This window comes from Geospiza fortis, unplaced genomic scaffold (assembly GCF_000277835.1).
Source record: "Geospiza fortis unplaced genomic scaffold, GeoFor_1.0 scaffold50, whole genome shotgun sequence".
Classification (NCBI taxonomy): domain Eukaryota; kingdom Metazoa; phylum Chordata; class Aves; order Passeriformes; family Thraupidae; genus Geospiza; species Geospiza fortis.
Window position 1 is genome coordinate 1,960,915 of NW_005054382.1, and position 25,373 is coordinate 1,986,287.

Genomic DNA, 25,373 nt, shown 5'->3' on the forward strand with positions numbered 1-25,373 from the left:
CCCGCCCCCAGCCGCTGGTACCAGTTCCGCGTGGCTGCTGTGAACGTGCACGGCACCAGGGGCTTCACTGCACCCAGCAAGCACTTCCGCTCCTCCAGAGGTGAGTTTCCCTCGTGCTGTCTGCCACCCACCTTCCTCTCGCTCCCACCTGCAGCACAGCCTGATCTGCCTGCTTTTGTGGCAGAGGGTTTTGAGCAGGTGGGTTTTTGAGTAGTTTTGCCACTGACTTTAGAAATGGTGTGAGATTTGCTTGAAGTCAGCAAACAAATTAAAAGCTGAAGTGTCATTATTCTTTTACCAGCAAAAGTGTCTATGAATAAAACTCCTTTGAAACATTTTCCACATGATTGGTATCAAACTGCACGACCCTGACCATGAAATACAGAGCTTGGGTTTCAGTGTTTTAATCAGAGAGGTTTATCTTTTTTTTTCTTTTAAATTATGAGAAATATGTTATTGTCATATGTTTAGTAGAGTATTGGAATATTTTATGGCCTGTATCTAAATAATTGTAGCAGCATTGTTTTGATGGAACTTTGGACCCTCTTAATAGAATTTCCTCTTGATAGCACTAATTGTAAATGCTTAAGAATAAAAAAGAGCATAAATGCAAAGCAGCATGTTTCTGTTCATTACAAAGGCATGCCTGATGATCCACAAAGTATTGTAGGAATTTTTGTTAATAGTTCTGGTTTTGCAACTGTTTGGGCAATAAAATAACTTTGAAAATTATTTCTGTACCAGTAAATGGTACATGAGGGATGGAGGAGATAGAAACGGTTCTCCTATCCTGTGAAGTTCCTGGCATTCTCCCTGGTGTGCTTTTGACCAACATGAAAAAGAATTTTCCCAGACGGCTCTTAGGCATAGTACAGGGGTTAGCACAAGCCAGAAACTATTCCCGTTAGACAGATGATTTGGATGTGGTCACCCTCTCTTAAAGGCAGTCGATAATGTGGGCATATCCAGACCACACTAGTCGACTTTAGTGCCAGAGAATGAGATCCAGCACTCTTCACTCTACTAACAGAAGCAGTTCTCAATAGAAAGACTTGTTGTTATTTTAGTAGTGACAGAATCTTTACACTGGTATAACTCTGCATACTTTGAGGAATGTATTTCCTCCTTTTTCTGCAGACTGAATTATCTTGCAGTACAAGCAGTTGCCATCTTTGGGTTCCTGTGCTGGCTTTTAGCTTACTGTTTGGCCATAGTCAGTCCTAGAAAAGAATCTTTTTGCAGGTGCATTTATAGAGGCATGCAGATATTTTTGCTGTTATGGAAGGTTTAATCTCTTACTGAATAACTATATGTTAGTCTTAATAATTTTTTTGGTGCTCTAGCTGTGTTTGTGGTAGGAAGGTTAGCTGGCATAGCTGTCCTGTTACTTCTGTGACCACAAACCTTTTCATGCACAGAAGTATTATTTTAAGAACTTACAATACTAAAGTAGTATACCATTTCAGAAACATAAAATAATACAGTTCCTTCGAGCTGTGAGTTTACTGTAAGAACTCTTCAGCAGCAGTACCTTTCTCTTTACTTCTTCAACAGCACTTCAGCAGATACAGCAGTTTGTTGCTGAATCTGGCACCAACTTTCTTTTAAATTGAGATCATTGACAGTTGTTTTATTGGATTTGTAAATATTTTCCAACTATTCTGCTTTAAACCACTATTACTACAATTACAGAAAGGTATGTCATGGTAGCACTGAGGTTTTGGCTTGAACATGACATTTTCAGGCAGGATTTGTATTACTTTCAAAAAAAGTGGCCCCTTACTGAGTGTGCTAGCCATGCTCAAAATACCATCCTTGGTAATGAATATGAGAATGTCCATGGTAAGTCATCCTGAAGGTCTCTTTAGCCCAGAATCTGACTCCAGCCAGAGGTGGGTATCTGGATAACAGTGTAAGATCAGGATAGACACATAGGGGTATTTCTTCAGAATAGTCTCCCAGCTGGCAGTAATTTGTGTTTCAGGAACTTGTGGTTTTGAAATCATTACATGAATGCCAGAGTCCATTTGTGGTCTCTGCAGCTACCCCTGAAGCACTTGCTGTCCTTGAGAACTGCTCATGGCTGTCTAGTGGAGATGGAGAGCACTTTTAGGGCTTTGTGATGAGGGCAGCTCTTACCTAATAAACCAAAAGTTTGATAATGGCAGCAAGTATGTAGCCAGCATTCTTCAAAAGGCTTCCGTAACTCTCAAAATAACTGTTTTCAAATCTGAACTCCTGCCCTTGGCAGAGGATTGTGAATTGACAGACAAGCAGCAGGAAGTTCAGTTAGCTCTCAGCTTCATAGCCCAGATCAGCCTATGCTGGCAGCTCGTTTGGCCATTCTAGGGGCTGTGGAACTGCCAGTGGCTGTTATAAAGATGTGAGTTTGCCAGATGAAATGTGCAGTCACTCCAGATGACTCCTATGAAGGTGTTGTTGGGTGCTGACTGCTGGGAACGATTCTGGGATGCTCCTGTTGGTGTCTTTGAGCCTCCATATCCCCAGGTGGGCTGTCAGAGTTGTAACAGTTACAGTGTCACACGAACATTTAATTACTGCTTTGGAGCTCAGTGGGAAATGACAGCCCCTGCCTGGTAGAGAGGCAAGAAACTGCTGCTCAGATGAGCCTAGTTTTTTGTGTGCCAGCGTCTACTGGCCCCTGCTGAGCTCCTACAGGCACATTTAACCTCCAGTTTGGAAAAGAAAAGTGGATTTTGGCACATCACCTTTGGAAGTTTGCTGCCTTTCTGTGCCATGTTTGTGTGAAGTGTGGACAGATTTTCACATCAGTGTTTCACTTCACCCTGTTGTGCCAAGACCAAAAAAAGATTATTATCTTGGTCAAACTTAGCAGTAGGTTTCTTCAAAAATAAACCCTTTGATCAGGAAACATGACAGTAATTCCTAAGACAGTTTCTCATGCAAGATACTGAACTTGAACCAATTGCTCATAAGTAATAATGAAGAGAAATTTTTTTGGGTTTGTTTTTCCTCTAAAGGGGGACAAATATGATATTTAATCTTCTTCTAGGAAGAAGTATGGCACCACAAAGTCTCTGTCACTAAATATTTTAAGATGTTAAGAGGAATATTCAAAAACGTGCTGTAGTTACTCAGAGAGTGAATTTTTGTCTGGTTACCACAATACTGCTTTATCCTGTTTTGTCTTTTTGAAAATGCAAAAAACATGCTCTCTAAATAGACACAGCAAAATAAGGTTTTGTTTTATTCAAAATTATGTTAAGTCTTCTGAGGTAATTACCATTAACTTACTTATCACTAAATAAAACTCCTAATTTTCCAAAGTAATTTAATTTCTCAGTCATGAAAAAGACAAAAACAGGAAAACAAGAATATTTCATCAAGCATTTCAACTTGCCGTTCTTCATCTAGTTGTGTTTTGAGGTCTCATCTGCTGCACCTTTGGATGCTCTTATGCCATAAACATTTGAGGTGAAGGTTTATTAGCTGTTTTACACTGCCTTGTGTGTTCATCTAGGATGAACATTAATTTGTTGGCATTAATTTGTAAATAGTAAATAAAGTGACACGGCTGAGAATTTCTGGAATAGTCAAAGCTTAGGCAGAGCTTCTTTTTTAACTCTATTTATTTTTTGTAAAGGAAACAAAGGGTTTACATGTAGTGGTCTGACAAGACCCTTCACAGGGAATAAAGTGAAGCATTGTTTTGCCAAAATGTGACTCCAAAATTACAAGAAACGCAGGTTGGACTAGATCAGTCTGTGGTGGAGTGGTTGGAAAATTAAGTGAATATTGCACCTAGAAAGTGGATTCTTTCATATGACTGGGACTGTGCACATGGACTTTTACATTGATACTGTTAACTAAAATTGATCAAAATTTTCTGCTATTTTGGCAGTAGTTTCCACTTCTTTTTTCAGAGTTTTTAAATTTTGTGTGCTTTCCTTTTATTTTTAATTGAGTGGCAACAACTTCCAATAACAGCACTAAATAAGGGTAACTGAATACCTGACAGAACATTTTTGATCCATGAAGATACAAATATCCTTTTATTCATATTTAGACTGGCTCTCTCCAAGCTGTTTCCTTTCTTCTGGAAGCAGGAGAGAACTGTTCATAGAATCCATAAATTAGTCTCCTTGGATGAAAACTACCTGTGCTTTTCTTCCAGTAAGCAGGCACTGGATAGCTTAACCTAACTGGTCAGAAGCTGCTTGGCACTAGTAATACAGTTTTTAATTTGTTGCATTTGGTTCAGAGTACTTGGGCTATTTTTTCCCTAGCTTTTTATAATTTGTGATGAGAATGAACTCTCAGTACCAGAGACTTCAGTTAACTCTAGGACTCAGTGTTAGGCATTTCTATGTCATATATTATTTCACTGGCCTGTAGGTAGGTACTGTGCCATTTCCAGAGACAAGAAGATCAACACAATGAGCCCAAACCATCTGACCCTTCCACCTCTGCTAAAGGCTTTTATCTTCACCATGAAGGCAATTGCCAGCATACACTGGATAGATTGTCAAGCAAAAGGAAGCAGACAACATTGTTTTCACAAGCACATAAGTACCAGGCTGGATGTGATTTCATGCATACATTACTGAGTGTTAGAGAAACCAGAACAGACACCCACTCATGGCAATAAAATTCTTTCTGTTGCTCCTTTGAGACCAATGATTTTTTTATGCTGTTGCACAGCTGGTTTATGTGTGCCATTTCCATTGGGCAGAGCCAGTCCTCCTGCTTACATCCTGGAACTGTTTAATGCTTGGAAACTTGTCTGTAGAGCAGCTTCAGCAGACTTTTAGAGTTGGAAGGTCTCATGTTTGAAAGATAGCAATGAGATCTAATTTAAGTCAGGAAAAATGCTCCAAAAAAAAAAAGTATTAAATTATTATCACACTTGCTCTCACTTTTCCAGCTCAGAATGGGAATTCTGATTCCAATGCCATTATTCCCCTCTCTGACACCTATTCCAAATCATTTACTGTTTTCACTCCAGTTGCCACATTGAAAGACAAAGTGGATGCACTGAAGCAGTGTATGAAGCAGTGTATGATGTGATTCATGTGTTTAGCTAGTCCATACTGTTTTTTAAGGTTTTGCAAAGGTGTTTGCAGCTACTATTGATTTAAAGAATTTTGGAAAATGTACACTATGTTCACAAATAGGAGTGTGGGAAGATGTTAATTTTGAAATGGTGATGATGTGAGTGTTTTCTTTCTTTCCTTTATTTGCAGCAAGAAATCCTCCCTTTTGGGGACTGGAGACAGAATTTTGCTTGTGATGGCTGAGTAGCCAGCAAGACAGGAATTTAAGTCCTTTGGGTATACTCAAGCCAAACACAATCCAGACAAATGGAGTACTTATCCCATGTGCTGGAACAGCAGCTTCAGCCTTGACCTAATGAAGCTATCATTTGTAGCAGTGAGAAGCGATGTACTTGTCAGGCTGCTGAGACCAGAATTTTTTAGGAGTTGAGGACAGCTGTCTGTGCCAAATTCTAGGATATATGGAATGACTTGTAGTTTATTTGTATAAACTGCAAAGGAAAAGCTGCAACTAGCATCACTCTTTCTGCAAACCAAAGAATTTGGTTTAACACTCAGATAAATTCATGTATATAAAGTGTCAGTACTTTGCCTTCTAAAAACTGGCAGCAGTTTCCATTGCAGTAATTTTACATCTGTGTATCTGAATTATACATGTGGGCAGTCAATCAAAGGGATCACAGGTATATGAAGACTAACAGTAGAATGGGTATGAGCTTTATAGTCAGCAGAACATCACTTTAGCTTTATAGTTAGGTTAACAAACACCTTATGTAGTCAGCTTTATGATTCAGTACCAGTTATTAGACCTTGAAGTATTTTAGCAGGAGTTGTATAGTGCTTTTAATGTCTACATGGACATAAGCATTACAGACCACCTTGTAGAAGCATGGCTTTTCCATTCAATAATGCAGAAAAAAACAACTAATCTGTTAGTGGTAACTGGCTGGCATGCACTGTAGAGGAGCATGCTCATAAACATGTCACAGTTTTTTTTGTTTTTCTCTGTTCTTGTTTTTTTTTTGGAGGCCTAAAGGGTGTAGGGCTTTTTTGAGTACTTTCTTTAATGTGGGGTTTGGGTTGTTTGGTTTTTCTTCCTGCTAACAGAGATCACATTATTTTACCCTGCTATTCCTTTTCACTTGCCTGCCTTGCTGGTGAAACTAAATTCTTTTTAATGAAGAAATAATTAATATTCTTGGGTTCTTAACTTACAAAATAATAATTCTGTCGCTTGTAATAGTGATGAGTGTCATAGAAATATATCAAAATAAATGAATAAATTATATAGTGGTATTGAAATACTTAATATGAAATGGATCCTAATCTGATATAAAATGCTCACTGAGTGTCTTAATATTTCAGGTAGTACACCCCAAATCCACGAAATATTTTACTGATGCATCCGTACAAAAAGACGGGATTTTTTTCAGTTGATTAAATGCAAAACTATAATAAGTTTTGTTTATCTTTGATATATCTTTATAGCTAATTATATTCTTAATCTGTCTACTAGTTTTAATAAAGCTCTCATAGAAAATGTGTTACTTTCAGTGTCTCACCTTTTCATGTCTGTTAGCTGCACATCTCCTCCTTTCTGTCTTCTACCACCATCACTCTTCTTGTTCAAAGGCATTTTTATTGATGACATTTGAGACACTTGCAACAGAGTCTTTGAAGAAAGAGGGCACTCAGGAAAATATCTGCTATTGCTGTATTATTTCACATGTATATGCCTTCTAAGAGGACATTTTTTATATCCTTAACTATAATTACCCAATGATTTTTAATGCAATGTTTGTTTCTCACACAGCAAAGTAGAAACATTCATAGATTTTCTTTCAAATGTGGATCAGCATTTTGTCTGCTGCCTGGACTGTGTCTAGTGAGCGCAGAAGAAATTATGCTGATAATGTTTTCAATAATCTGTGCAATCATAGAAAGCACAGATACACTGGTGCTGTAGAATTTAGAAGAACCGATCTATTGGTTTCAGTACACACATAGTTCTCTCTAACTGCTTTCTTTTGCTGGAGTGGACATATAAACATTTGAAAAGAAAAAAATCTAAATTTGCTCATTAGTTTTTAGACATACAAAAAATCGGTGAAGCGAACTTCAAAATGTTTTTAATCATGTAATACACTTTGACCAAAGGAGCTATTTCATTTAACTTTTTAATCTTTTTTAAAATTACTCTCTATCTCTTGTAGATGCAGAATGAGGACAAACATGTTTTATAGGTTGAATTAATTTTGCTTATGTCTGACCATTTGGGAAGATATATTCTCTGAAACACTTTTATTTTATCCCATATGTTTTGTATACATAATAGATGATGCATAGCACTTCTGGGAGATAACCTGAATAATTCACCTACAGTAATATGATCATGTTGCACTTCAGGTTATAAATGTTTGATATCCCTAATATAATGTCATATAACATATAAAAGCCCCTAACATTTTAAATCAGTGGAGATGAATGCTTAATAAATGTCTTATATATGTGAATCATGATTCTGTTTATATTTAGTTTACCTAAATTACCTTTTATACTTGCCTTTTAAATAACAGAAGTAAATGAAAAATTGTATGAGAGAATAGTACAAACTATTTAGCTAAATTTTTCTTTAATTCTGGAATAAATAGTTTAGTATACTTTAAGATGGAGTGGTTGGCAGCTTCACAGGTGAGGAAGTAAGTGTAATAGCAGTGCTACTCCAAAGCCAGGAAAAATATACACAACTGACTTGCTAGTGGATTAAAAAACACAAGTGAGAAGCGAGGCATTATTACTATTTGGAAATTATGTTCAATTTCCTGAATTCTTAAGTATGCTTTGTAACTTTTATGGTCAAAAGTTAGATTGAATTGTATGTGTGAGGAAACAGGGACATCCATTACTATTTAACTAAAATGGAATGTGTGAGGAAACAGGAGTATCCATTGTTATTTCAGCAAAAGTCCTGTTTAATAACAGGAATAAGGGATTTTTTCACATCTGCAGATGTTTAAAAGGGAAACGCTGTCTTTAATAATTCTGGATGTGTCTTTTTTATAAACTAAATGATAGATTTTTTCAGTGAGACCATTTCTCATAGGGATTATCTGATGAATTAAGTATGTCTGGAATGTTTATTTAACAGCTCATTTACCAATTTAAAATAATGCAGGTGAACCATACAGTAAATGAATGAATGATGTCCCCTTCTCACACCTCCAGTTTTATTTCTGGCAAATAAGTGATGGCTCATGTGGCTGTACATTGATAACATGTCTTAATTGCTATGGATTTCCTTTACTCTTCTGATATGCTTTTAGTTTTTTTTTAATCTCGCTGCTTACTTCTGTGTAAATTTTGTTTTTGCAGTTTCCTTGTATTTTGTCATCAATTTTTGGCTGACAGAGACATTTAAAAAAGGGTAGAAATTAAAAAGTCGAATTACAAAGTAGGAGTTGGTGAACAACAAATTGGACTTTCAGAGGCATTGTTGCAAAATCTTCATTGATTCACATTACTTGGGACCAGGATATTATATAGTGAATCCACAAGGAGACCTCAAATTTAATATTGGAAAAGATTCAGTATTTAATCTTATTCAAACTCTGACTGTTGTGTGTCCTTGACTCTAGAGTCAGCACAAAGACAACTGAAGGAATACTATCTCAGTTGATATTGACCAGGAATTGAACCAGAATAGTGAAATAAATCAAAGGGGGAGCTAATTGCTTTTTGACATTCTAAAAAAACCCCTATAGATTTCTACCATGGTGTAATATATCATTATGCTTTAATTACATTTAGTCTAAGGAAGTGTTTATGTCCCATGGTGGTAGATATCAATATTAGAATTTTGAAGAAAGATTCAATGTGTCAAAGCATAATTTCATCATCTGAGAATTATCTAGCAATGAAAAAATATTCAGTGTTTCAGCCATGCAGTTCTGTGGTGACTCTACAAGGCCACTTGTAGAACCTGAATGTTTTGCACTCGCTGTGTATTTAAAGTGAGTGACAGAAAGAAAATTTATAATCTGGTACATTTTGATAAAAGCTTCATAATGTTTGTGAACTACCAAAACCACAGAATAATGACAAACTAAATGCTAAACCATAATTTTTATTTCAGTAGAGTTTGAATTGCTAGAATTTACAAGAAGCCATATCACTTACCGGGTGTCTTTTCCCAGATTTTCCTCAATGTATTTAGTGTTTAATCCAGCTTGTGAATGCCTTGTAAATACATGAGGGGAAGATAATCTTTACCTTAATGAAGATCATTTTTCCCTTAGAATATTTTCATTTTTTTCTAAATTCTAGATCCATCTGCTCCACCAGCTCCATCTAATATCAGGATTGCCAATATCAGTGCGAACAATGATGGGAGTGTAAATGCAATGATTACTTGGGATCTTCCAGAAGAGCCTGATATCCCAGTGCACCACTACAAAGTCTTCTGGAGCTGGACATACAGCAAATATGTAATTCCAGCAAAGAAAAAGAGAAGGAAGATTACTGATGGGGTAAGAAAGAAATCAGTAACCGTGACAGAAATATGGTTTATTTTTACACAAAATGGAGTGTAAGTATAAAATGTGTGATAAGTTCCAATTATTTCAGCCCCTGGTAAGGTAGTGGTCCTAATTTTTAGTATCATGAAGCCCATAGAATATTTTGATCTCTCAATCCTTTTCTTACATTGAACTCAGGGAGAGAAGGAAACTTCTGCCTTAGAATACAGGTAAATACGATAAGATTTTTCAGGAAAGATGAATGAAATTTAAATGCTGTTAGTCCTCTAAATTTAGGCTTATTCAGTTAGTGCTTCTTAAAGTGTTTATTTTATTTGAAATCCTGTCATTGTCTGTCACATTGTTCTTTCACTATGCAAGTAAAACTTGCGACGCAGTCATAGAGCAATCGTTAAACAGTCAGTATAGGTCTGAGGGAAAACCACACCGAACTCTTTAAATAAACTGCTGTACCAAAGATCTGGCAATATTTCCTTAGCAGCAAGTTCCTATGAATTTCTTGAGTAATATGTTAAATATTGCTTTACTGGAAAACTCTTTGTTAAGATATCCTTAAGGATATTGCATATTATTTTAAAGCAATTAATAGAAATAGATAGAAATAACAGAAATCAGTTAGACATGACTTGATTCTCAGTGCTTTTGACAGTGAGACTTTGGCCCCACATCAATGTTTACACTGTGTTTTGGCTCTGGCTGCCCATTGCACTGTGATGAATGACGGTCAGAGGGACACAATTCCCCCTCTGTCCCTCAGTCACCAAACCATGACAGAAATAGAGGCAGTGAAGTCTGTGTGATGAAATCATTCAAGTCAATTTGCACAGAAAGGAAGGTTAGTTCTTTATTGTTCTTTAAAAAAATAATTGTGGCAAGATAGGAGTCGGGTTGGACTGTGCTCCATAGAAAAGTTTGTGTTCCCCAAGAAACCTTACATTGAGTAAAGACCTTCAGGAAAGAGGTTTCAGCCTAAAGATAACAGGGAGCTTTCTCTCTACAAGCTGGTCAGTACATCAGAAACCCAGGAGAATTTTAAAATTGAGCTGGGTCTTTAATACCTTTCCATAGGGTACTCCTACATATAAATAATACTAAAACAGGTCCATTAGAACATTAGGGTAATTGAGATGGAGTTCTGACCTTGAATATAGGGAAATACAAGGTGTTTTTTATGGAGAAGACAGGTTCTTACAATATCTCTCATATTACTCCTGACTTGTACTTGTTCTTCTTCAGCTTGTCATGAAGCTACACAGCACTGCCAGTGAGATTCCATATATCTTGCTAATCAAAGGTCATTTGAATATTGTAGCAACTCTTAGGCTAAAGAATGGCAAATGCATGAACATTTAAAAAACAAAAAAAGGAAAGGTGGAAAAGTCTTAATTGTTAAAGATCACTGAAGCTTATTTTTGTCCAGTTTTTATTTTTAGATGTAGCCCAACCCAAATAATTTCATACTGATTTCCACATGAATTCACTCCAGGTAGACATTGAATTAGTTTGACTACAATATTGACGCTGTTAATCAAAAGTTATAATCAATATGTTAGCACTAAACAAGTAAAGATAATTAACACTAAATACTTTTTGGCAATCTCCTTTTATCATCTTAAGTGTTAAATATGGGGTGGTTACCTTGGTACATGGTTATCTTTTTTACTCTATATGGACTGTCAAACTTGAAAGGCACAAGAAATTCTAATGAAAACATGGAGTAATATGTTCAACCTGGCATATGGACTAGAAGGACTTATATTTTTATAATTAAATCTAGCAAAATAAAATGTAAGACTGAGAAGGCTGGACTTTTCTTTACAATGTCATGTGCCTTGCCTTAATGAATGGGTTTTTGACTGGAGAATGATAAACCTGATCTGTTGTTTCCCCATTTTGTATACTTCCATGACATTGGAAATTGGTTTTTTTCTGTTCTATTTTCCATTCTACATAGGAAAAATGTTCTTTCCAATGAGAGGGTATTTTTGGTTGGTGCTTGTTTTTTAAATTTTTATTTTAGAGAGTTGACACAAATAGAATGCATTGAAAAATGTATTAAATGTTGGATTTTAGCTATGTTCAGACTGACTGTCTCTAGAAAAAAGTTTTCAATTGCCTTACTAACACTGAAATTATGGACTTAAGTGCTTAAATTCCTTTTGCTAAAATGATTTTGGCATAAGAGAAAAACCTTGTTATATTGAAGAGAACCCCTTCGGTTTTGCCTAAACAATAGGTTTGGAATTGCCAAGAAACTGCCAAAATTATGCAAACATCAAGTAGGTTAGTATTTTTAAAATGACACAGGAAAACAGAGTCCAATTAAACAACTCTTTTGCAGAAAGGAAATTTTGCTCTGAAATTTATATATGAGTTTTCTAACTTCAGAAAGGTAGTGTGCCTAAGATAACAAGACTGCTTTTAATCAAGGCATGTGTTTCAGCAATATTATAATTGCTTTGTATATCTATTCTATTATAGGCCCAAAATTATGTGGTCCTGGAGGGGCTCCAGCCCAACAGCAACTACAATGTGGAGCTGCAGGCAGTGACACGTTGGGGTCAGACACGCCTAAAAAGTGCAAAGGTTTCTCTCCATTTTAGCACGACTCAGGACATCAGGAATAATAGTGAGTAATCAAACACCTGGATGCTTTTTCTCTCCTTTATCTGGAATTTGAATGTTTTATATAATGATATCTTAAATTTTAAAAAATAATTTTCTTTAAATAGGGTGTTCCATAGCACAGTGATCATCTCCTGGTCAAGTTGACTAACCTTTTCTTGTTAAATTTCTTATTTAAAAATTGGTGACAATTTTTGCCTAATTCTTTGACTTAGACTCTACTCACCTAAAAGAAACAGTTGCAAAGAAAATGGAAGCGTTTGCATAACTGTTGTGTTAATATTTTTTAGATTCGATACAGGTATAGATACTGACTGTGTTTTGAAATGGATGGAATAAAACCATTTTTGTGTGTCTTAACTGGACAGTATTAACTGCAATGTTTTCCAAAAGCCTGTCTATTTTTAGTAGCCCTTTAAGTCAGATTCTTGGAACACAAAAGCTTGTGTCTACTATGAGTTGATATATAAAACACTGGCTCTTCTTTTAGGGAATCTGAAACATTCCATGTCTGTCAACCATGCAATCTCAAAATATTGCACACATGGGACCCACATTCAAATTAAAATCTCAAGGTATTCAGATGATAGGTTATAGTGTAAGGGTCTTTAGAGCCTCACATCCTAAGTAATGTAATTGCAAACTGTATCTGAATCTGGCAGATCACCATGATTCTTAGCCTTGTTCAAATGCTCTTTATACAATTACAGTACAGTACTGAGTTACTGCCCCAATTGCTGATTAACTAATACAGCAGAGTTCTGAAAAATAGATGTTAAAGAATATGATTTTAATTATTCTGCCCTGACTCCATTTCATTTTGTATTCATTTACATTCTTTCTTTAAAGTACACTCACAGTTTAAACTTGTAGCCATTTTCATAAGAGATCTGTAGTTACTTTTAACCTCACTAATCAACTGCTGTTGTTGCCATATTCTGTTTGGGTATGCATAAAATATTGTAATGTGATTGTCAGCTATCACAGACCTTCTTGTCTGTGGTTGGTATTAATAGACCAAGAAGAGAACATAAGCTGAAGCATCCTTCTTTTTCCTATATTAAACTAATCTTTACTACTCTTTTGGGCCATCTCAAGAGACAGCAGAAAGTCAAGTTTTCATCTCTTCCATGCACTGAGTCTTTGCTTCAAATCCATACCAGAATATCAGCTTGAATCTCCACTGTCTGTATATTAGGCAAGTTTGAGTTTAATCCTCAGTGAAGCCCAATGTAAGTAAAAGAGTTCTGCCTTTTCCTTATTGGCCCTCCTAGATTGTACCTGTGCTTTTTTTCATCCCCTAGAAAAGGAGCTTAGTTTGCAGGACTGTGTATGGTATCAAAATCTTCTTGCAGTTATCACATTAAGTTCTCCTTTTCCTATATGTACACAGGAGATGTAATAGAGGGAAAAACAGCTGTGGGAACTGGGTGTTTAATTGCATGCAGTGAGCCATTGAGATCTGCTAGAAGTGGTGTTTGAGAGATTTCAAATTTTGCATATTCTTTTCCTAAGAATTGTTTGTGGGGTTAGCTGCTTTTTTTTCTTCTCTTTTTCCCCCCCTGCAAGTTTCACTAGATAAAGAAGCAAAAATTTTTTCTACACCATCCCCCTACCCAGTTTCCTGCTCATTGTAATAAAGTTTCTGTGAAGTTCTGGCTCCTAGTGCTAACTTTAAGGTTTTTAGTGTTCAGTGCAGTCATTTTGACTGTCATATCACCATGACATCACAGCTTTAAGTAAGAACTCCCTCACAGCTGACTTTATGTTAAATCAAAGAATCCTGATGGTGGGATTTTGTCTGAGGTTGGTCTGTGTCCTGCTAATTGGGAGAAAATTCTAGATGCCCCTGGATACAACTAGCCAAAGAGAAAATGGGCAAGCTTTTTAAGTTCTTTGTCTCATTTTATTATCAGTATAGCTTTATAAGTGTTTCCATCGTGGGAGCAGAGATAATTAATCAACTGACCTTTGTAATGCTTTATTGGTACTCCTGACATTAGGTCAGACCATCATAATCTTTAAACATGATAGTAAATAAAGACTTTCCATATAACAAAAGCCTTCTAAACAGCAGGTGAGTAATTGAGATATGAGCATGTCATTTTTGTACAATTTCATATTTACTGTGGGAAATCCTTTCACTGGTAGGTCTCTGTTAGCTGTCTGTGGCCTCACTAATGTTCTGACTCTCTTGGTCTATATCACCTTTGGGTTTATGTTTGGAGAAAATATTTGTTTCAGTTTTCCTTCTTCAAAACATTGGGTTTTTCAGAATCTGGTACAGGTCACATCTGAGTTATTACTTATAAATTCCCCACCAAATGGAGTTCATTTATGCTATACCTCACATGTGACTCCACTGCTTCATCATTTTCTGTCCACTGCAGTGGAACCTCTTTCCTTTCATTGTCACAACTAGATTTAAATTCCTTCCACAATTTTGCTTGAATACCCTGCCCTCTCCATGGTTGTTTTGCTTCAGAAAATGGACCATCAGTAGTTTTTGTGAAAATCTGCTACCTACTTATGTCTAATTAGTACAGACTTTCTAATGCCTTCTGCTTTATTTTTGCTTTACTGGGGTGACCTTTTTGTACTAAAAGGTTCATTAATTGTTGTATTTTAAACTAGAGTAAAACTGCATTGGGAACAATATCTTCTTGATCTTGTTTAAGGATTTTGACTGTTCAAATTATGAACATCCATTTATTTAATGAGCAGTATATTCTCTTTAACTGCAAATCAGTGCTTGTACCAAGTAAAACACATATTTGTTTGATTATTTCAGTAATAAATTTATAGAAAAAATTGGAGCATCCCTGCTCTTAAAGCCATGAGGTAAAGGAGTCAAGATTCTTTGAACCTAAACCACTGATATCACTCACTTTAATTGATAGAGCACTCTATCAATGAGAGATGTATTTAGGCTTTTTTGGACATTTTTTTAAATGGCTAGATTATATTTTACATAGAAAAGCAAGTAAAAACTTCTCCTGGAGAAGATGCAAATTCATGTTCTATATCTCACTCAGGTTAGTTAGGTACATAGCCAGTCCTGCTTGATGTAATTTTGAGAATACTCAGAAGCAGATGGAGACATATGAAAAAGAAACAAAAAAAAAATTGCCTGAAATATTATCTAGGACATGACATCTTTGGCTTGTCTTTATTTTGGGAATTCCACGGACTTTGGGAAGTAATTCCAGAAGCAACATGCCAATTTTGCTGAAGTCCCACTGTCAGGTACTCAGCTCTGTGTGGAATTAAGCTCTGGTTTTTAGGTGTCTGGTCCTATTGTCAGAATAGAGATAGCCCATACCCCTCTGAAGTAATTTAGTCCTACACATTTCTGTGAGCTTTGACCTCAGCCCTCTGGCATTACATTTCCCCACACTCAGAAAGGCATTGCCTCACTATATTTGTGTGCTTCACTTCTGGGAAATGTAGCAAGATTCCTGCTTGATCTTTATATAGAAATATTCTAAATTGATGTCCTGGTTTTTGTGGAAGTGGAGCAAAGCAGAGATTTAATAAAATTAAACTAATTTAAATTGAGGAATACCTAATAGACTTTCGTTTGTACTTCTCTCTATAACTTTTTCATTTTCATTTGGGTAGTAGTGACTTTATGGTTACCTTAAGAAAGAATTTAGTTAAGTTTGGTAGTTTAATTTAAAACAAACAAGCAAAATGAAAAATCGTATCAGATTCAGCAAAAGGCTGAGAAAGTAAAACTTGGCCATAAAGCAAGTCAGTTTTAATTGAAGCTGCATATAAGGCAAAATGTTCAAGTTTATATATTACTTCTGGCAATTATTGAAACCTGAATCTTTCCCTCTTTCTCTCAGGTATGTAGTTAATAATTTGCCACTTCCTTATTATTGGACTCTTTAGTTTTAATTTAGGTGTAATATTGAATTAAATACAGGTTTTTTTGTTGGTTATAATCTGATCCTCCTAATTAGATCAGATACATTAGCAAGTGTGCAATGAAAAGTGCAGTTTGAATGAACATTTCTTTCTTTTCAACTGAAAATACCTTTAATACTGTCAGCCCTGCTAAATGATGATAAATTTTTACCAAACAAAATGCTTGATGAAGGATATCCAATTGCAATTGCTTGTTGGAAGCAAGGCACGTAGCACCAAGGGAATTGCTGAAAGAAAATTCTGCTCTTGCAATGTTTTCCTAAGCCTTCACCATTTCACTGTTGGGAACAGGAAAGTGGGCAAGGCAGATCTTTAATCTGACCACAGTGTTCATATATAGCATACCAGAGGACTATATTTACTTTGATGTAGTAACCATATGTGGCACTCTGTGTGTTACATTCAATGCTGTCCTTGGGTTTTGTGCATGTTCAAACACTGCATGAATATAAAGACTGAAGTATTAGAGGGAACCACTGGTAGATACTGTGCCTGTTTAAAAAATCATTGTGTTAACATTTCTTGTTCTTTTTGATATAAATACAGTCCATTTCCTTATTACTCTTCAGAAAATTTACAGATATTTCCCTATGAAAACATTTTTATTTTTTGGTTATTTTCTAAATTTGACTGAATTTTAAATGAGTGATTTTTCAACCGTTATGGACAGTTAATTATTTATATTTATTTCATTTAGGTAAGAAATGGAAATAAGATCATTTGGAATAAAGATACTATTATTTTCTGAATTACACCAAATTTAGCACAGCCATTATACAGCACTGTAGTTGACTAAATAGTTTCCTGATTGTTCTGTGTATTGCAGAGGAACGGACACCTGCTGGGAAACCACAGAAGGGACTGGTAGATCCTTACCCAGCCTTTCAAAGAAGGAAAACCACTCGTTTTCTTAAAATTGGAACTCCCTTCTATCAGGACAATCAACTTCAGGTCAAAGTTTACTGGAAGAAGACAGGTTTGTCAAATTTTGCTTTACTATTTTCTCCTAAGGAGGACTCTTCCCATCCATCTCAGAGTTGTAGAACATTAACACAATACTATAAGTAATTCACAGTTGAATCCTACACACATCCTTTCATCCCTTCATCTTCACATTGGAGGGAAACATTGCCTCTCCTCTTTGTGTTATGTCTTACAGGAGGAAATGACATAAGTCAGCTGTCCAAAAATTATAGACAGTCATGTTGGGACACTGAATCTTCATAGAGCTGAGACAATTTTTATTTTGGTAGGAATTACCTCTATAAAGTTCTAAATTGCAGAATTTGACATTACCCACAAAAGTTCTGAGGAACATATGAATATTTAGCTTTATGCCAAACTTCATCAGTCACCTTGATTTAGAAGAGAGTGGATAGCTGGTCACAACCAGAAAATATTTTGAAGATAGTTTTCTTCTAGGCTGCATCCTTCTGGTTTTCTGAAAAGTTTTAACAACAATTTTATGGTTTAGTTCTCCAGTCAAAAGGAAAATGACATAAATTTATAGTGTCTGTTCATATTCAGAAATCAAAAAGGGATTTTCCTTTCCTGCTCTTGTTGAGCATATAGGCTGCTCCAGTTTAGCCATAAAGGTTTATATGCTGTTATTTCAAAATGTGCTCACGCTGTTCATTTTTTAACTTGGATCAATCTACATGTGTAGCAATACCACTAAATTAAATCCATTCAATTCTTGTGCTTGAAATCAAGGGCTACAAGGTGTACAGTCATGTTTTCATCTTGAATTTTTCAAAGAATTTGAGAAATATTTAAGTGCTTTTGGGTTTAGATGCATGTGGCAACACCCTGAAAGAAGACAGGCTATATAAATGTTCAATTATGCTATGTAACATAGGAATATGTCACACTGGATATTGTGGATTGTGAGAGGTGTCCTTTGCTTCTTGTCCTTTGCCTGCCTTTTTGAATGGTTACCTTCCAGGCCCTGCTATGCCAATTACTTTCAAATCCATCCTTATTCCTCCCTAAAACCTGCAAGCTTTGTTTCAGCTGAGTACGTGCACATTTTGAAGATTTGTCCCTGTCTTGGCTATGCTAGTTTTTTTTTTCTTCCTTTCCACATTGTATTTCATTTTGGGGTTGCTTCATGGAAAGCTGGAACAATTTAAAGTTTAAATAAAAGTTGAATCGGGAATGTTCAGTTTACAAAAAAATGTGGTTTTCGTTACCCAAAGTGAGATTTATATATTCTGAGCTTTGTCAGGACTGATCACCTTGAACTTTAGCCTGTGCAAGTGAGATGTCAACTCATTGTCCAAGCTTCTTTTATTGTTAGAAAAGAAAAGCAGGTGACTTCTGTAGCAATTCATCCCCCACAGCAGCAGAATTGCTCTCTGGAGATGCCTCTCTTCTTTACTGAGAACAGAGGGGAGCCTAGACAGCTCATTTGTAGAAAGCTTAGAGATGCCTAATGTCTCTCTGTGAGCTGAGGTTCTATTCTTGGCAGTCTGTGTTGAAAAAAATGAGGGACAGGATTCAAAGATGAGGAGACAATGATGTCTCCCACAGGCGTCAGACAGGGTTGTGCAACTCACAGTCTGCAGATTCAGCCCAGTGGAACAATCAATCCTGCTGCAGCTGTTTTCCTGCCAGCCTGCTGCCAGAAGAAAGAGCATGTGTCCTGTGACCAAAATGCCAGCACCGCTACTGACATTCACCTTGTCAGTAGTTTGCCAAAGTTAGTTATACCTAATGGAGGGAAAATCCTGAGCAGAACAGCAATATTCTTGTTCCAACACAGATATCTTGAACTAGGTGCCCACTATTTATAGTGGTATTATAGTTATTGAACTTAGAGGCATTGCACCATAGAAACCTAAATGCTTCCATCTAAATCTGGAGCAGAATCTTACTGTCTGCTACATACCTGGAGGTAATATTTGTATTAAAGGCTATAAATGCCTATAAAAGGAATAATGCAGTCAGCATCCTTATAGTGACTCAAAGTTTGGAAATAAGAGGATTTCAAAGTGGTGTAATTTCCAGAATTGGAGAATGTCGTAGACAGCTATGTCACAGACCTGTCAAAAATGACATGGATTTTCATGCTGTCACCTTGTGCCAGGGCTGTACTAGCTGAGTTGCTGAGTTACTGAGTGTACAGTGACTCATCCTGTGTGGGGCTGTGTACATCCAGTGACATAAGGGGACCCCAGAAACCCATTTTGGCCCTGGGTGGGAGCAAATTCTGTGAGGTGCACTGGGGTGTTTAGGTACATGCCCCAGCCATGCAGTGGAAGGTGCATGTAATCCTTTTTCCTGCAGAACAAGCCGTGACAGCAAAGGTGTGTGAAGAGAGGCAGAATATGGCAGGTCATCGCTCTTACCTTCCTTTTTTTCTTTTTTAAAAAGAAAATATCAGTATTCTGAGTGACAGCACAGGCAGTGACTCAGCAGGAACATTGCCTTGTGTGGAACTGAAATATAGAAGCCAGCAGCTTTTATAAGCTCTTGCAAGGGTTTGGAGATTATGTAGTGCAGGGATGAGGTAGTGTAAATTTGCTAGTAACAATTTACTGCAGAGCAGGTCTGTGTGACTGTGCAAGGAATACAGCAGGAAAATCACATTGTCTTCATGAAAAACAGCAGTTACTGGGACAGCTGTGCTGGGAACTGAACCCACACATCTTTCACCTTTATGAACTGCACTAGATTGTGTTTAGGGACTTGTAGGAGGTAGTAGGGTGTAGCAACTATAAGAAGAAATACTGAGAGAGACCTTACCTGAGCCTGTTCAGTGGCATGGCATCTATTTTTATTGCAGGTAGGCAATTAGAGTTCAAATAGTTCCTGACAAAAAAAATGACCTGTTTGTCTCCTACATAGTGGGTGAACACAGAGGTCTCTGTTGATTGCACTAATGTTCTCATTTTTGTGTAGTTTGCTCTTAAAAAACAACACTTTTTTGGTGGAGAAACACAGTCATTCTATAATCCTAAATTAGAATGTATAACTTTAAAATAGAAAAATTAAGAGGCCAGCATGAAACCGTGTGAAATAAGTAGGTTGATAAGCATAAGAGTTACCATGATAAAAAAATAATTCAAGAAATAAACGTCTCAAGCTTAAACATGTTGAGCATTTGTAAATTGATCAAATTTCAGTTGGTTGTAGTAGTCTTTTCTTTGTCTTGTATGGTTTTCAAGTATTTTTGGACTTTCTGTGTTAGACTTCATGACATGAACAGGAGATGGTTGCAGAGATGATGAAATAAAAAAAGGTTATTTAGATTTTGGATTTTTTTTTTTTTTAATATGAAGATTTAAACCAGTATGTTATCACAGAATTACAGAATGGCAGGGTTTGGAAGGGACCTCTGGAGATGATCTAGTCCACCCTCTCTGCTAAAGCAGGTTTGTACTGGCACAGAGGGTTGTTCTTCCCCAGGTGCAGGACCCTGCCTTTGCTGAAATCTACAGAACTTTGTTCAACCCTACAGTTGCCCTTGTTATGTTGAAGTTGTTTCTTTTAGCTGTAATGAAAACTTTAATGGCTGTTATAACAGCAGTATTTCTATTAGTAAGAACAGAGTTATTACTTTTCTATATTAATAACTGCTCAGGTTTTATTGTATTCCTAATTCAGTGGTGGTACCATTCTATGCAGACCAGACATTTTCTAAAATTTTTTAAAATTTCCTCCTCAACTAAGATGGCTCTCAAGAAGATTTTTTTACTGTGTCCCAGCACTGTAGCCTCACAGGATACCACAGGTTACAGAAACAGAAGGAAAGACCTATGTGGATTGCTTATATCGTTTAAAGAAACACAAACATGCTGTTAAGGTTGTTCTAGATTGTTTCTTTATTTTCATTGGTTCCATTTTAGCTGAGAAGCTATTTTGCTTTTGAATTTGAATCATTTTTCTCAGTCTAAGGAGCTAAATATAGGTCAGAGTCATAGAAGAATTTAAATGGGCAGGAGGGACTTCTGGAGGTCAGCTGGTGCAACCATCTGCTCAAAGTCAAACTAACTGTGAAGGTAAATCAAGTTATTCAGTTCTGTCTGTAAGGCCCTGTAACAGATATTGTCGCTGTTTTTTCAATTCATCCTCCATCAATACAAACCTGAAGAGGCCATCTAGGTTTATTGCAATGTGCCTTATGACTTACAGAAGGTATGATGATGCCTCTTGACTATTCAAAGATAGTTCCTCCATGACTGAAGAAGTTTTCCTCAGTGAACTTTGCAGATGAGCCTCTGGGAAGGCAGTGAAGGGACCACAGTGATGACATCAGGGCCAAAGCTCTTGGTTTCATATCATCCTTCTGAACAGAACTCATCAGACCTCTGTCCTGTGCAACAGCTGCATCAGAGGGGGTGTTGCAAACTATTATTAAACTAAACTATTGCTGAGTTTGTTATACAGCAAAGGAGTGACTGCATATCAGTACTCAGAAACGGAACACAGTGTTTGAATAAAAGTCTGAGTAAGGGGATGGATTTCCATATATATGCATCATGATGTGCCACAATTTGGTAAGGAGGAAAGACTTATCTGGGCCTGTTCTTCAAGTGTCATTTCTTAAGTCCCATTAACTTTAGTAAGCATAAGGCATCAATGGAATGTAGAATCTGGACTTTACGTTAAAATAAAGCTCTTTCTGAAATAATCTTTCAGTTTGCATGCTTTGGTATGATGACAATAATCACTTCACGATGTTTGCTAGCAAAAATACCTCCACATTTCAAGCAGTACAAGGTACTTAGCAAATGCACATGATGTTGCTAGACAGCCATCCAAAAGCATGTTGCATATGAATACAATAGCTTCTTTCTGAAGGAAAAAAATGTCTTTTCCTTGCTGCCTTTCACTTAGGCCTGGGATTAGAGAAACAGTACATTCCTTAAGCAGCATGAATCCCCCTTTTGTAAATGAAAAGTAGAATGTGTTCCATGGACAGATATTTTGGCCATCTTGATGTGTGAAATTAGAAATTGACAAGTAGTGGAATCAAATTAAACAAATCACTTTTGACTCCTTGGTGCTGAGGTCACAGAGTACCATCTGTTACCAAAAATGGATGCACTCTGAAACCCCTTTTTAAAGGGATTACATACTGGGGATGATTAAGAACCTCAGTATATTGTGCAGTAATCAAGACTGAAAGAGTGAAAATAAAAAATGCTGAAGTTTTCTCTGTTTTTCTGTGGTTGGGCAACTAGAGAGCTGAGCATTGAACTTAGCTGAAAATCCTCCAAGTTGCTGCAAGTCTGTGTATGAAAATAAAATCTTGCCCAGACAGAAGGAAAAAAAACCCCACCTTTTATGAAGTCTGTGCATCAATTTTCATCACTTTCTGCAATAATTATAATGCACTAAAATATCAGAATGTAATTTCTTTCCAAAGCGCTTGTCACAACAATGTTTTCTAAGTCATTACTCTGCTTTCACTACCATTTTCTCAGTGCCTGTTATTTGAGTGTAATACAACCCTCCTTGCTCAGGTAAAGCTTTAGCTTCCTTTTCTTTGAATTAAGTCTATGTGCATTTACTTCCCCCTCTTAAAATTAAACATTGTAAGTACTTCTAGATATTCAAAATCAATATATCTGCCTCTTGGTTTTGCTTAAAAAGACAAATATTTAAAATGCATTAAGACTTGGCTTCAGACTTCTTTCTTTGTGTTTCTGTAAATGCTAAAGCAGAAGAAAAAAGAATACTTAAGGCAGGAAGAGGCAGAAAATCTACCATTGTCTGATAAATCAACCAAACAAGAATAATGAATTAAGTTACAGAGAAGAATAAAATACAAGGCATGGCAAAGCAAATAGAGAGCTAACACAAATGCTTTTAAGCCCAGATCTTAGGAAAACAAAATTAACTTTCACTTAGTTTAGGGACATAAATGAAGTGACTGTGTGTGCTGACTCTTTGTTTGTAATAAGGTATTTCATATGGCAGGTTTTGAAGTGAAAGCTTTCCCATTGATAACACATGTCAAATGGTCCTTTCTCATAGCAGTGGAGCCATTGAAGGTAAAGAAGTCATTCAGTGGCAATTGGAGTTTCCAGCTCCTACTGTAAAGAATTCTGCAGTACTTGCTGAACACCAAAGCATTATTTAGTTTGGTATTAGTTGTTGCACTGGCCAGATTAGTGTTTGAGCAGCTGGCCATATTCTAATTATTGATATTCAAGCAGTAAAGTACTTGTACTTCAAGATATCACTTTGGTCCAGATGGTTCTTTCAACAAAATGACCTGACTAATTATAGTGAAGTATAAACTAATATATTGCCCTCAGACTTCCAGGAAAATACAGGGACTTTGTCTCAGCAGTGGTTGATTGTGTGGGTATGCAAAATGTGCATTAGTTCTTAGGGATTTAATTAGTAAAGCTGGCTCTAAGCACAGGACTCTTCAGCTAGATCACCTCTTTAGAAATGCACTGGTAGATATTACAGAATTTGCTTTTCTACATGTGCTACTCCTGACTCACATGTCTGTATCTTATGGGCTTCCACAGCATCGAGCCTGGGGAGATAGGTAGTGCTGTAAGCTTTATTTATCATGGGAAATTATTCTGGAGTTAAAAGAACATCCTGTCAGAAGTGTCTGTGTGGTCCCTACACCTCCCTAACTTTGTCTTTCTGCTTTACTTTGTCTTAATGGAGTTTCAGGAAAAAATCTCTTTGCCTTTTTAAAAGGGATGTAAAGGGTAGCATCTGACCATCTCCAGTTCTGCTTGCTTGACTTTATGAAGTGCCTATAGGACCCTGGTTTCTGTCCAAATGTGAAATATTTACAATACTTAAAATGTTACTGGTGGGAGTCATGAAAAACATCAACCACAAAGAATAGAATTTGGTAGAGCAGATGGTTTTCAAATTCTCAAATAGTCTGCAATTGATTAGTGGGGCCAGTTAAAAGTTTTAAAATTACATTTGCAATGATGGCAACCTCAGTGGCATCTCCCCTGAAAATGAGACAATATTGGAAAGTCTTTTCAACGGCACAGTTCAAGCATTTCTTCATGATTTCACAGGCAGAACACAAAACCATTACTTGTTGCCTTGCACTTGCTTCCAAACCTCCAGACCTTTCAGGGCAGGTGGTTAAAGCTCTTGGTATGAGAGATTTAGAGGCAAGTTTGTCCAATTGCTAGTCTCAGGAATGTAACTGGAATTGATTCAAAGTCTGCCAGGAAGTCAAATAATCACGAGTCAAATCAGAAATACCCACTGTGTTCCCTGAGCACAGACAGCACAGAACACTGATTTTACTTAACAGGCACCCGCTGATGTTTGCTGAAGGCTGTACTGCACTGCTTTGTACATTTGTACAATTTTTATATTTATTGGTTAATTTTAAAATTTATGTAGTGTGAGCTGTGCACAAGTCCTCAGTAGGACCTGAATCATAATCCAGAACATCTTTAGTCATTGTGAAAGTGCTTTTAATTTGACTTAATTTATGCATTTAAAAGAAGTCTTCTTTTTATTCTTAAATTTAGTAACTGGTAGAAATTTAAGCCTGATTTCTTTTGAACTTACATTAAAAGTTTAAATAGAAATGCAATTGCAAATTACCTGGTCCATGAGTTCAATCCAAAGATAGACCATCATTAGCTGGAATGCATACCTGCAGTCAGATTGCAGATACACTTCCAATATTCCATTGCAAAATCATTTATCAAGACTTAATCCACTTGAAGGCACTGAAGAAATTAACAGGCCAACTAATTAATAAACTCTCGCCTGATGTTTAATTCTTCAGGAAAAAATGCATTTTCAAAATGCATTTTCAGCATCTTTATGTACCTTCAATATGTCTATGTCTGACTAATGCAATTTTCTCGCTTTTTAATTACTTCCTGAGTATTACCACAATGTATAAAGCTAATTATTTTAATAACAAACACAGTACTATATATATATATATATATGCATACATATATAATATCACTAAACATGGCAATGGCAATGTGTGATGTGAGGTAGTCTCAAAAACTGAGGGGTAAAATGGCAAGCTTTTTACCATCCAAATATGGAATTACAGAATATTCTGGGTAGGAAGGGACCCAGAAGGATCATTGAGTCCAACTCTTGAGTGAATGGCCCTTATGGGGATCAGACCCACAACCTTGGTACTGTTAGCAGCGTGCTCTGACCAGCTGAGCTCTTCCTCTCCTTTTCCCAAACTGTATCACTAGGTCAGATTAAGTCAAAGCTCTGTCTCACAGGTTTACACTCTCATACCTGGAGCAATCCTACCATTCCT

General features: G+C 36.5%; 1 protein-coding gene across 1 annotated transcript in view; it reads left to right on the forward strand.

Annotated features, from left to right (window-relative positions):
- The window catches only part of ANOS1 (anosmin 1), a 113,885-nt gene that overhangs the window by 67,475 nt on the left and 21,037 nt on the right, over positions 1-25,373 (forward strand). The window contains exons 6-9 of the mRNA XM_014308711.2: positions 1-100; positions 9,360-9,562; positions 12,053-12,200; positions 16,956-17,105. The exon at positions 1-100 is cut by the window's left edge and continues 30 nt beyond it. Of these exons, the coding sequence (XP_014164186.1) occupies positions 1-100; positions 9,360-9,562; positions 12,053-12,200; positions 16,956-17,105 (601 nt within the window). The remainder of the gene's footprint in view (positions 101-9,359; positions 9,563-12,052; positions 12,201-16,955; positions 17,106-25,373) is intronic.